Raw genomic sequence first — 13,034 nt, 5'->3', positions numbered from 1 at the left:
TCACTCAGTGTTTTAAGTGGGCCATTCAACTTTTCTGGGTCCCGCTGCAGTCTGGCTGCCATTCAGCGAGACAGGGTAAGACACCACAGTAGTGTGTTGACCCGGGGAGACAAACACACTTCTCATCCTTAGTGCTGAGCACCAGCTGTTGCCAGGCCAATTTCTAATCCTGCGCTCTGTCTCGTCACATTAGTGAACTCTGATCACTTGTCATCGCAAATCTCTAAAGCGCCCATCACCCTACTGACCCTATAACTCTTTACTACATGTTCGAAAGTAAGCCAGCAGTGCATGGATGGGAACTTCTACTCTATTTGAACTCTCAAAATGTCTAAATGGAGCATCTGAAGCATCTAAGCATTTTTTTTCTTGTTGGAAAAAAAAACACACTGAAGTCAGGGTTCAGTATTTTGCCAAAGGATAACTAGAATAACTAGAGGAGCCAGGGATCGAACAAACGACCTTCTGATTAGTAGATAACCCACTCCACTTCCTGAGCCACAGTACACAGTACTCTCTCAGCCCTACCAGGGATACATCCATGACCTTTGTCACCACAAACTATAGTCTGACCAAGCCATGAGATCGGTGGGAAAGCTAATTATACTACTGAGTACGCGCACATACTTGGAGCTGGAGTTCAATGATTCCAGATTTGTATTTTTTCAAACAGCTGAAGGTTGCGTGAAAAGCTTATCCTACATGCCAACCATGCCTGCATGAGCAAATGATAACGGTGTCATCCAAAGTTATCTGCAATGCATGGAAAAAATCCCAAATCTCTCCAATTAATTCTCTAGCTCTTCCAACACATTCCTCAACACCATTTACACCATTTATTATCCTAATCGCAGTCACACCTAATCGCAATTAGGCTCGCATAATTAAAAATCGCTGAGTTGAGTCCCAAACTTTATTGGATACGCTGTCTCTCGTGTGTGTGTGTGTGTGTGTGTGTGTGTGTGTGTGTGTGTGTGTGTGTGTGTGTGTGTGTGTGAGAGAGCTGGGATTAATTACTGAGACCAAAAGTAACAACATATTGTAACTATAATGTAATTACCAAATTTAGTACTATAACGTCACATTACTGCATTACTGGTGAAATAAAATGTGATCGCAGTAATGTGTTACTTTTGTTACGTGTTACGCTCAGTGCTGCTCGCCACCTTGTACTTACACTGTCAGCAGGTCTGTGACTCTTTACCTGCAGACTCTCATGTAACTATGTGGCCATTTCCTGAAATGTGAGCAAGCCTCTGCGCTGTATTTACTTGTGAATATGTGCAGATATGCAAACGTAAGACTAAACTTTGCAAGCCAAATGTTTGCCGCTCTGTGCAGCCTCCATCCTTCATGCACTTTATTCTGTTTGTCTTTTATTATGGTGTCTGCAGCTGGATGGAACTGTGGATCTGGACGAGAGGCGCTGCATCCGTTCAGCCATCCGGGAGCTGAGGAGGAGGGAGATTGAGGACATGGAGGCAGCTCTGGCTAGCAAGAGATTTCGACCCACACGCCTCAATCAGCAGGAGGACAAGGAGAACCAGCACAGGTGAAGCTGCACACACAGACACACAGATGTCTGTGCTGATGACAGTTTACTAGGCCAGGTGAACTGGAAATGCTGAAAAAACAATCTTCAACTCCACTGGGAAAGCTCTGGAAAAGTCAAGTTAGCAAATCACAGGAGAGAGAAAACTGCAACAGTAAAGTTTCCCATCCCTAAAATTTCCACCTAGTGTGGCTGTTTTACAATAAATACTTTCACTTTCAAATATCCCACACCGTCATGTGTCACATTAACGTAGATCAGCTATCGCAGTCTGTTTGATTATTTACCTTTCAGAGACTTTCCAGCACCTGTCGTCCAGCTAAGCAGCGTGGACTAATGGGTTACTTATTTGAATCACTTTATGTTGCCATAAACATAGCACAGATTCTGGTAAACCCGAGTAAAATTAAAATATTATCTCTTGAAATCTCTCCAGTAATGACCGACTAGAGAATTAAAAATGAAAAGCAAACAAATTTACAGCAAAATTGAAACAAGTTTCTTTCAGATGACAAAAGGGGGGAAAAAGGTCGAATCGTTTGCTAAATAAAGACAATAAGGAACAAGAATCAAGCAGGAACTCAAAGTGTGGATGATTTGAGAAAAATCCCAAGTTCCACGTGATCTGCGACATATTTTATAGGTTTTCATTAAAGTTCAAGACTGCACCACAATCCCATCATCTGTTCTGGAGTAAAGGGAAGAAGTGACATTATTGGATAAGAAGCAGACGCACAGAATCAGCCGCCACTCTCCTCCTCCATCGCCGAATCCTAATATAAGAGTGGTGACGGGGCCCTGATTGTTTCCATTCAGTGCTGCTCTCGAATGACTTGCGTTACAATAACACAGGAGGTGCCTCAGTGAAGCTGCTAAAGAAAGCATGCTTTTGCACATGCATGCACGTATTCATATGCCAGGACACAGAAACCCATCTGAAAGTGGGATAGAAATGGAGTAGGAGGAAAGGCCATTGTCCCGTGCCTCACAGTGGTGGAATGTGAAGTATTCCACTCCGGCATTGCTGCGCATCTTTTTAATGCCAAAGAGCGGAGAGAAGCGAGGATAATGAGTATGTGAGTAATAGAAACCACCATAAAAGCAAGGAGTGAAATGGAGAATATGAGGCTGAAAAAGGGAAAATAAATGCAGCTTTTTTTTTAGGGGTGGGGGGGAATGTCATTGGCTGTCAAATCTGTCATGTCGTAATATCACTTCTTCCATGCTCGATTTGGGAGTGTTCCCTCTGGGTTTTCTCTCTGCCAAGAAAACCGTCCTTTATCTTTCAAATTACCTTCAGCTGCCTGTAATATATGGGCAGAAGCTTCAGATTAGAGTCAGAGGAGCCAAAGTTTTACAGTCTGATATTTTAAACTATTAGGCTTTCTAGTTTGTTTCATGGTGAGTGGGGACTAGTTGAAGATCCATTAAAATGTCTTTGCGTTTCTTTCTCAGGTCAGAATCCAACGAGAACTTGGATGGGCTGAAACAGAAACTGCAATCAATCCGGGACATCGACGAGCTTCAGCAAATGGTGAATATCGTATCGTAATATCAGTAATGCTAACGTCTCACATCACTTTGTAGTTTCACTGAGCTTTTGCGTGTGTTTGCTCATAGCTCAACGCAGCCAGCGAGTTCAAGGAGAGGAGAATGATCCGAGCGGCCATTCGGCAAGTTCAAGAGGAGCAGCAGCAGGGTGAGTGGGATCCAGTAACACTTGTCTGACGGAGCGGAATCAGAAACATCTTGTCTTATAATGACAAATCAAATTAGGGTGTTGCAGTCTTCATGCCACGGTGGCATCTCAAACAGTTTAACCAAGCTATAATTTGCACCAGTGTAATTAGAGAGAAATGCACCAGAGGGAAATATGTCAGAATTTCAAGTCTTCAGATGTTTGCGGTTTGTTGCAAAAGATGTAAATTGGTTTGATGAGGATGCAGAGAGGAAGAAATTCCAGAGATGGACTAATTATTGCTCATTTACAGATGAAAATTATTACATTGTTATGAAATAATCCCTGGTTCTCTCATACTGGGCCTTGGTGCAACAATAGACAGGGAGAACATGCAAACACATGCACATAGAAAGACCTCGGCCAGATGGTGGATTTGAACCCAGGACCTTCTTGCTGTGAGGCAACGGCACTAACTAGGCTGAAAAACTGCCTAAAAATCAAGCCGTTTGCATAGTCTCGTGCATGCGCTTTTGGCTTAGAGTTATCTTGCACATTCACTGATTCCATGTGCTACAGCATCCATCATTGTAGCACTTGGACATCAATACTTCAAGAGCCATCCAGGCACCATGTGCACATCCAGAAGAGGGTGCTAGAATTAAAGGTAAAGAAATGAACTTAGCTATTCATTGTGGAACGTGAAAGTAAAAGTAAGTTGGCCTTATCATTGTCTTGGCCATAAAGTATGTTCACGTGTGAGCGCTCAGTGCCATAGTTACTAGGGCAGATCTACGATGCTGGGTCAGATAGGGGATTCCTGTCATGCCTAAGTGCTGTCTGGCCCGTGTGAACATTGAACTGCACGTAGGAGGCTGTATGTACAGGGTGATACACGCACACAAAAAAGCAACCCATTTTCAATTTAACTTGTGTCCCCCTGTGTTTCCTCTTCTTTTAAAATCACACATGACCAGAATGTTAACATGAGATGAGATTATGAGAAGGTATCTACTTTGCTCTAAATATTCCTGTACTGTATTTCTATTGTGTGCCCCTGTTTGTTAGTGGTCGTGGAGAGGGGGAAGACTTCTGGCTTGGAGCCTGAGGGTGTGCAGTCCCAGAGCAGCATGGGAACTGGGGTGAGTACTGCAGAGTTACTGGAGTGGGAAGAAGAACGATTAAATGTCACAGCGCTGTGCTGGTGCAGTCCTGACATCTCACTTATATCTGACGGGTAAACCGTCTGGTGTCAACTTCCATTTACAAAAATCATCTATGCATTTACGGGTGTCACGTTCTGTTGCATGGCAGCAGTGACCACCGAGGTTTCTCTGCTGCCGCAGTGAAGAATGCACAAAACAACAAACAATGAGACTTGAGTCACTTACCGGAGCGGGAATATAGCTGCACACAAAACAAAAAAACACATGCCTGAGGCGCCACAGAGGGAGGAATGTGTTTGTCACATATTCCTATTCAGGTTCGACCAAACCGAGGAAAATGATAAAATGTGCTTTGACTTTGGTGTGAGGGCGGAAAATTGTTTTTGACAGGGAGAGTCTCCCAGGTGCTGTCATTTCACACACATGTAACTGAAAAGCCTGTCTCATTTTTGAAGAAAAAAAAAGTTTTAAAGTATGGATTTCTTAAGATTTCTGTTACATCTGTCGGACAACTACTTTTAGCTGGAGTATTCGGCCTTGTCTCAGAGGTCCCTCACAGCTGGTGTGCCCTCTTGTGGCTGAGCAGCGGAGCCTTACAGGAGGAGACGTTAGGTTATCCGCTGTCAGTGATCAGTTTCTTGATAAAAGCTCTCTTTCCAGTGGATAGGATTTCTATAGGGAAAATTCATTTTGTATGCAGCCACTGCTCTTAAGACTAAGTCCCTGAGTGATGAGACCACCTCCCATATCTGTGCTTTTAAAGAGGGGAAAAATACAGTCACTCACCTTTTCAGAGTTCTGGTGTTTCATTTAAAAGCACTTGTTTTTCCCACCACAGAGATGCAAAGGGGGAGAAATGAAAGGCTTTTAGTATCAGTCCCATTGTCTGCTGGAGCCTGTGCTTTGCTTGCATTCCTGTGTGTGTGTGTGTTCTCCTCAGCTAGGAAGTGATGATGGCATGTTGGCGTAACAGGATGCCCTATCACTCAAGCCTATTTTACCTCACTTCCTTCAAGACAGCTGAACAGTACGTTGGTGAAATTGTGAGGATGGACGAGGAGGGGGAGTGGGAAAATGCGGAGGTCGGGGGTTGAATTCGGAAGGATGGACAGACAGACGGCCCACCAGCTGTGCCCCGGCAGTCTTAAAAGTCTGTACTGAAATGGGAATGTGGGCCAAAAAAAACATCAGCCAGCAACAGCAGCAGCAGCAGGGCTCCTTCCAGTCACATCACAGCGTCGGATCTCTTTGAGCCTCTTACAATTGTTCCGTTGAAGATGGTCTTAGATAGGCCTGAAAAGCAGCACGCAGGCACAAGCGGCATGCAGTATGTGTATGTGAGCCCGGACTCAAGAAGTTGCCTGTATACAAAATGATGAACGAAGGTGTTTAATTAGTAGGTTAATACGGCTGTTTGTCTGTATTTATGCTAGATTCCGATCGCATTTAGAATTTAATGTTTCTAATGCTCACATGCGCGGGTAGCTGAGGTACACTTAAAGTTTCCTTTTGCCCATTTTCTAGTAACCACGTGGAAACTTTAATTATATGTATGTAGCAGAAAAAAATGTCAGCACACAGAAAGGGTCCTTTTGATTATTGCAACACATAAAGGCACAAAATATTTAAATTGTGTTTTTTGTTTTTTTGAAGAGCACAACTCCCCAAAAAAGAAGTCAAAACGAGAGCAGAGTGTGTCAGAAGTTAATGTGTCAACCAGGCAACCCATTAACCTGTAAAAGTGTCCGTGAGTCTGAGTGTGGTGGGGGTCAGATCCCTCTGGAGACAGAATGGGAGGGAGGGGAAGTCAAGGGAGTGGCTTCTTGGTATTATATGTGTATGTGTGTGGTGTTTGTGGTGGTGTAAATGTTTGTGCGTGGGTGTGTATGATGTGGCTGCGGGAGCAGAGCGTCAGAATAGTGGACGTCCTGACTCCAAGAGGGTTGCTGCTGATAGAGAGGGAGAGAGAGAGGCAGTCAGTCGCGTGAAGAGAAGGTAAATGTCACTCTGATTTTATCGCAGGCTAAACACGCCTCTCATTTTCTTAACCTTTGTTTTGTTTTGTTTTTTTCCTTGTCCTGAAAAGGCATGTAAATATCTTTCCTCGTCAGTCTGTGCTCATTTCTTTCTGAGCGGAGAATGGGATGTGCCTGCCTCTGTGTTTACATTTCAGGTATGTGTACTTAATGGTTTATTGCTCACTTAGATCGCTCGGTGCGCATTTTAGCCAACAGGTAGACTAACTACAGCTGAAAGTTTTCACGTTTTGCATGAAGATCCATTCAAATAGTCAAAGTGTTGTTTAACAAGTTTAACAGAAACTGTAATATTTAATGCTGGATTTTAAAATGGATTTATTAAACTAAACTTTGAAAGTTTGCAGGTTCGCTTACTATCTAGGCGTGTTCAGTTCAGACAGGCTGCTTGTTGGTTTGTTGTTTAATCATAAAATTGCTACAATAAGGAACCTTAGTTGTCAAAAACAAGCCCCAGTATGTGCAATAGAGAGGGTTTAGCAGACTTCTTAGCGGTAAATTGTGAAAGCGTCCTGTAGGAGGAAAAGTCTAAAAAAGACCAGAAGGAAAGCTTAGACTGGCATGTGCTGATCTGCAGTAAGTAAAAATGGGAATGAGACTCTGGTCTGACGACTTCTGCGGGTTTCCTCACTCCAGACTGAGTGTATATGTGATGCAGAGATGATTCCTGCTTCATTCCAGATATTGTATTTCATTTGTTGGAGGTTAGCCGAGCGTGTGGTTCCTCAGGCTGCCGTAATGGAAAGTGAGCCGCCAGGTTCCTTCTTCTTTTCTTCTTCTTCTTCCACGTAGCGGCATGGAAGACCCTCAAATGGGTCTGACCTCACCAGTGGAGTGATGGATTTAACTTCCACGGAAAACTGGAAGTTAAACCCCGTCATTTAATCCAACTATGGATTAAAACCCGGCGTGTTAATCCACAGTTGAGCTCACTTGTGTGAGCTGGTTGGTAGAAGAGGTGCTTGTGTCTCATTCTGAGCTCTCATTGTTGTTTTTTGTGGAGTTGAGGGTTCAGAGGAGTCCAGATGGCCCACGCCTCGCTGCGGTCACGGGAGAGGACAGTTGTTTTTCTGTTTACGAGGTTGAGATTTTGCAATTATAGTCTGACACAAACAGGCGCTTGAGGCCGTATGGGACAATTGGCTGGAGCGACAGGGTGTCGGTGTTGGTTCCCCTCTGTCAGGTCCCAGCCATCAGGGCCAGAGCGAAGCCGCTAATGATAGCATGGCGGCTGGCAGCAGGTCCTGTACTCTGGTCTCGATCTCTATTTCCACTTTATCTTCCCCTTTTTTTTCACTCAGCCTCGCTGTCTGTGAGAAATATGTTCCCTGTGGTTTAGTGGGAGTTTTAAATGACGGCTGTCTGTCTGAGGCCCGGTAGGAGCAGCAGAGGGTGAGGGGGGTGAGCACGTGAGGGAAGGCTTGTTCTCTTTAATTGTGTTTGTTGCTCGAACACAATTATCTCCCCCTGCGACTCTTTGATTGGGTGACTGCGCTCAGGATGCGAGCATCCTCTCGCCTCAGTGCACCATAGTGCCTTCATTACAGGAGACTGTTTGTGCCCTGCAAAACCATCAGACGCTTTAATGACTCATTATAGGAGCATTCTGCTATGTTTCTGTGGCTTGCCGCAGTGTATAGGTGACATTTATTGTTGTCTAGAAAAGCTCAGAAAACCTTTTTCTCGAGCCCCTGAGTCTGTGCTCTGCTTTTAGCTCCATATGGAAACCTGGAAAAAGTGACATCAGGGCACCTGCTACGTAGATTTATACTGTTATAATATCACATTTAGGAATTCAACTCCCCTTTTGGCTTATTTTAGCAACAAAATGTAATCATGTGTCCCAACCCGAGCTGTGCATTTTCCACATTCACCTTTTGCCTGCGTCTCATCACATTTTCTCCTCTGCTTTCAAGCCACTATCTCCTGTGATCTGCTCAAGGAGGGGAAGGTCACAGTCAAGAGAGCATAAAGCTGTCGGGTTTCTTTCTTGCCTCTTGCTTGTGTTTGACTTGGAGCAGGCTTTGTGGTTGGTCCTCTGTCTGCACGGATCACACATTGCACTGATTAAATTCCATTTAAAACACCAAAGGTGTGATTTGTAGGATTTTCACTCTGCTTCTGCTGTTAACAACCAGGCCAGCCTTTTGTCTTGAATAACATAGTTTACACATGGGGAACTGATTGTGCGGTTGGGTGTGTGCACTTTCTTTCCATGCCTGAGAGATAGTGAATGTGTTTAAGGAGCATTTGGCAGTAATAGTAGGCTGTAAATCTGGTTTAAGTATTATATTTTCATGTATTGTATGTTTTTTCAGGATCCACCCCAGCATTTGTTGTGCTATTCTTAACCCAGATGCCTCCTTTTAAAGTGATTTTTGCGCTGTGATGTCATTCATCATTTCAAATGAGCTGCTGAGTGACGAGCAACACCTGAAGCTCCACACAAGACAATTTTGCCCTTTAGTAGAAAAGTTTAAGTCTCCAGAAGTTTGAGTTAAGAGTATGTTTGTTGGTGATTTGAAGACTGTGTGTGTGTGTGTGTGTGTGTGTGTGTGTGCGCTCAGAGAAGCCCTATTTGTGCAGCTGATTTTCCCGTGGAGTAGCTCAAGGTCAAGCACCAGAGGCCCAACAGTAGTGTCGGCATCCACATCTTTCGCTCTCTGTTCTCTCTCTCCTGTTTCTTTTCTTCAATCCAAAATGCTGCCGCCTCCTCCCCGTGACCTCCTGCATTGGTTAAAGTGCTGAGGTAATCTAAAGATGGTCAAATCATGGGCCTAATATAGCAGTAAACCAGGTGGTGAATGCACATGTTTGCTTTTTAGCCACTCAGGGCGCCTCTCTCTCTTTCTCAGCCATACACAATCTAAAGTAAACATCCTTACTTTTCCAGCTGGCCAAGCTGTGTTGCTCATCCATGCTCAACGCCTCGAGCATTTGACCTCGACCTCAAACAAAAGACAGTTGTGATCACCAGCTAACCTCAGACCTACGACAGTAACTGATCTTTCATTCTGGTTTTGATCGGAGGAGTGGCTGCCTGCTGCTCGGAGCAATGGCTGAACGCATTGAGCCTTTTGAGAATTTCAGCTCAGTTGAGTGCAGCTTTGCTTTTTGCAGCTGAATTGAAGATCACTAAGCACATGTTATTCTTTTCTTCTTTTTTTTTCACAGGAGACTGAGAAGGAGAGCCGCAGTGAGCGTATCCGATCTCAGATCTGGGAGTTAAGCAGCCAGCAGACACAACAAAACAGAGAGCAACAGAGAATAGGTGAGAATGAATGCGAGTACTCTTCAAAAGAGAGGGAAATTTTCACCGTTTTATGGTTTGTTTTTCATAAGAAAAAAAGAGAAGCTGCACAACCTCACGCTTGCAGGATATTACTTCTGTCACACTTAGGGATCACTGCCATATAGAAGTTTGTATATACTGTAAACATGCCCTAAAGGTCAAGTTTAGTCAGGCAATATCAACACAAAACCAACACTGGTCACCTCTGTTACACGTATGTGTAAATGCATACGCCTCTCTTGATGCCTTTTCCTCTGGAGCGCCTGTTAAAATAGTTGGCCAAAGGAGCCATTCTCCTCATGAGGTGGTCGTCGGGAGGTCATGTTAGTTCAGCCTTTTTATGCTCCTTCATCTAACTTTATTAAGTGTTTGGGGTAACTCACAGCCACGACTAAATCTCTTTGGCTACACGTCCTTTACTTTTTCTTTTTTTAAGTGTAAAGTAATTTCATTAGCCACTCTGTCAGTCCAGCCATCAATAAAGTAATGTCAGTTCATGCCTTTAAGAGGAAACAAGTGTGCTACATTTGCAGCAACACTTGCAGAGCTAACACGAGCAGCTTGTAAAACGTGTAAAAGTGATTGAAGTCTTGTTGCAAGCCTGTTTGTGTTTTTTGTCATTTTTACTTCTTTTTTTTTTTTTTATCCCAATGACCACGTATAACATCCACTTTGTATAACTTAAGACCAAATTTAACTTTGGCCATCCTTAGCTGATTTCAGCACACATTTGGCTAACTGGAGGTTGGCCCAAGGCTCATAGTCATAATGTCATTCTGTGTGGCCTGGTCAGCCATGGGCTTGGCTCTTGGTGTCCTTCACATGGATGAGGGGTTGGTGATGGGGTTCTGGGAAGCAACAGAGGGAAACCCAGCAACCACACCTCTGCTAAATAAAGCTGATACCAGAACAGAACTGAAGCCTCCTTTACGTGGCCGTGAAACTCCCCACTGTTCTGCATTTAGCTGTGCCTTACAATTTAAGCCAGGGTGAAGCTAGGGTCAATAAAAAAAAAAGACCACCATAGAAATGTAAAGAGGAAAGGGAGCTTTTTTAAAATGGATCAACAAAGACATGGGACATTTGTGGTTGGTGTAATACAGTGTAGGCAGGGTGGGCATGTGGTTCCTGAAGGTGTGGTCGTCTTAAGCCCTGAGCATAAACGCATAATTCCGCGTTTCACATACAAAGAAGAAGCTTATATTTACATGCTTACGTCAGTGACCATGTGTCACTATACCGGTAAGGTTATGATTTCAAGAGTTTCTCAATGCTTTAAGTTCTCAGGGGAGAGCGAGTTCCTTTGAACGTATCTTATGCAATTTTAAAGCTTTGAGCTGATCGTTTTGGAGGTGATGTGGGATAGGGGTAGTTCAGACTGAGAAAGTGATCCCCATACAGTAACTTATTAATCTAAAGGTTTTGCACAAAAATATTATCCTTTTGACTCTATTTGGGTCATAATTTGCAAAAAGAGCGTCATTTGCTATTCAATAGTACGTGAAGCTAACAGCTGAGACCACTAACTCCTCAGGATTTTGTGGTCTGTATACAGTACACACACAGTTTCACGGATTTTGTTTGCAAACAAGTGAATTCCTCGCTGCTGATCATTAGAAAGAATGGACATGCTCAAAGGCACAAGTGGCCAGGTGATTTGTCTAGCTATTAGTATAAGTACAAGTCCCCTGTCATTCGCTATAGTCTTTGGTCTAAACCAACAAATCGCTGATTAACCATAGTGTCACAGCACCAGTGCAAATATTGCTATAACACATGAAATCTCTTTACACAATCACAAGCTGAGCAACCAGAATTGGCACACAGGTATATCTTAGGCCCCCTATATTAGATCTTATTATGTTGCCTGGCAACCACCTGCCAACGTAACAAAAAAGAAAAAAAGAAAAGAAAAAAAAAAGTAACAAATTATGAAAGCATCATCTCATTTTGCAACAATAACATCTAATTTATATCCACAAAGCTTTAATGATGCGTGATATGACCTAATCACGGTTCCTAGCAACCACCTAATAACACAGACCCCGCAGTACCGTAGCACAAGCGTGTACTAGCTCTAAAAACAAGTTGCTTAATCCCACCACAGGTCGGATCATTGAAAGATTACGTACGTTTTTGTTTTTTTTAACCTCTCTGTCAGTGTTGCTCTTCCATTTGGTTGCCACTGAAAAGTTTCAACAGCAACTACATGCACGGACAGACATTCATTGTTCCTGAGGATGAATCATTCAGACTCTAGTAATCCAGACTGTTTCTTTTCTTTTTCCTTTTTTTTTCACCACGGTGAGGTTAAACTTGTAGATTTGAGTAAAATATCAAATCATATTGTATTACTGTGTATTGTATGAGTTGTCAAATTGAATAAAAAATACTAATAATGAAAGTCCAGAGCTGCTGGCATGGCTCCAAATCTACAATGGGGTTAATATTGTGTTTACATCTAATATAACAACTTCTTTTAAAATACTTTGTGGCTAACAGGGCTAACTGTTGCCTTCATCACCTTGCTACAGAAGCCTGTGCCCAGCCTGTTACAACAAATTTAAGGTTTGATTAAACCATGGAACTGCTCATGAGCAGCTGAAACGAACTCGTGTTGACCCCTTTACAGCCAGCACAAATACTGGGCAGGCTTCCTCTGGGGTCATTGCTTCACTGTCAAAGCAGTATAAAGAAAGCTCTTGGTTGTCCTTTGTTTGTGCTCCGTATATATACTGGCAGAAGGCTGTAGCGTTTTGTTGCTATTTTGAAATATATATAAAAAAAATGCAAGCCTCTCATTATGCAGTAGCAGTGGGGATTTTCCCAGAAATGGCCACACAATAGATACGACAGCTTCCCAACGGCAACGACGTGAACAATAATGTGAGTTTGCTGGAGAGCAGCTGTGTGTGCGTGTGTGTGTGTGTGCGCGCGCGCGTGTGCTGGCTCTCACCTCGGTTATTACACTTATTAAAGACCAGTAATTGAGCTTTGGTTGAGTGCATTGCGAGCTATAGACACTACTGTGTAGCGGACCATTATTGTCCTAATTGTGTGTCCCGATCACGTTTTCTATTCAGGCTGTATTACATAAGCATTCGGTCTGTTTAATCAACAGCTTGCTGCCATTTTTAGCTTCTCTCATATCTGAAACAATTCACAGGATTATTTTGGGAAATTGCTTTAAAAGCGATAAACTATTATTAATAAACTTATTGTGCAGAATCTACAAAGCAGTAATGAGCCGATAAAGGTCAGCTATGCTTGGTGAAGCTGTGAATGCTCAGCCGTGATTACATCTGCTCGA

General features: G+C 43.2%; 1 protein-coding gene across 1 annotated transcript in view; it reads left to right on the top strand.

Annotated features, from left to right (window-relative positions):
• smtnb (smoothelin b) overlaps nt 1–13,034 on the top strand; it is a 49,384-nt gene that overhangs the window by 17,522 nt on the left and 18,828 nt on the right. The window contains exons 3-7 of the mRNA XM_086314386.1: nt 1,395–1,552; nt 3,008–3,086; nt 3,173–3,251; nt 4,299–4,372; nt 9,607–9,703. Coding sequence (XP_086170512.1) covers nt 1,395–1,552; nt 3,008–3,086; nt 3,173–3,251; nt 4,299–4,372; nt 9,607–9,703 — 487 coding nt within the window. The remainder of the gene's footprint in view (nt 1–1,394; nt 1,553–3,007; nt 3,087–3,172; nt 3,252–4,298; nt 4,373–9,606; nt 9,704–13,034) is intronic.

Source organism: Aulonocara sp. 'chitande type north' Nkhata Bay, linkage group LG12, assembly GCF_057382095.1.
Source record: "Aulonocara sp. 'chitande type north' Nkhata Bay isolate Kocher_YH1m ecotype deep benthic linkage group LG12, A_spYH_male_GT1.1, whole genome shotgun sequence".
In the NCBI taxonomy this organism is placed as follows: Eukaryota; Metazoa; Chordata; class Actinopteri; order Cichliformes; family Cichlidae; genus Aulonocara; species Aulonocara sp. 'chitande type north' Nkhata Bay.
This window is presented reverse-complemented; position numbering and strand designations above follow the sequence as displayed.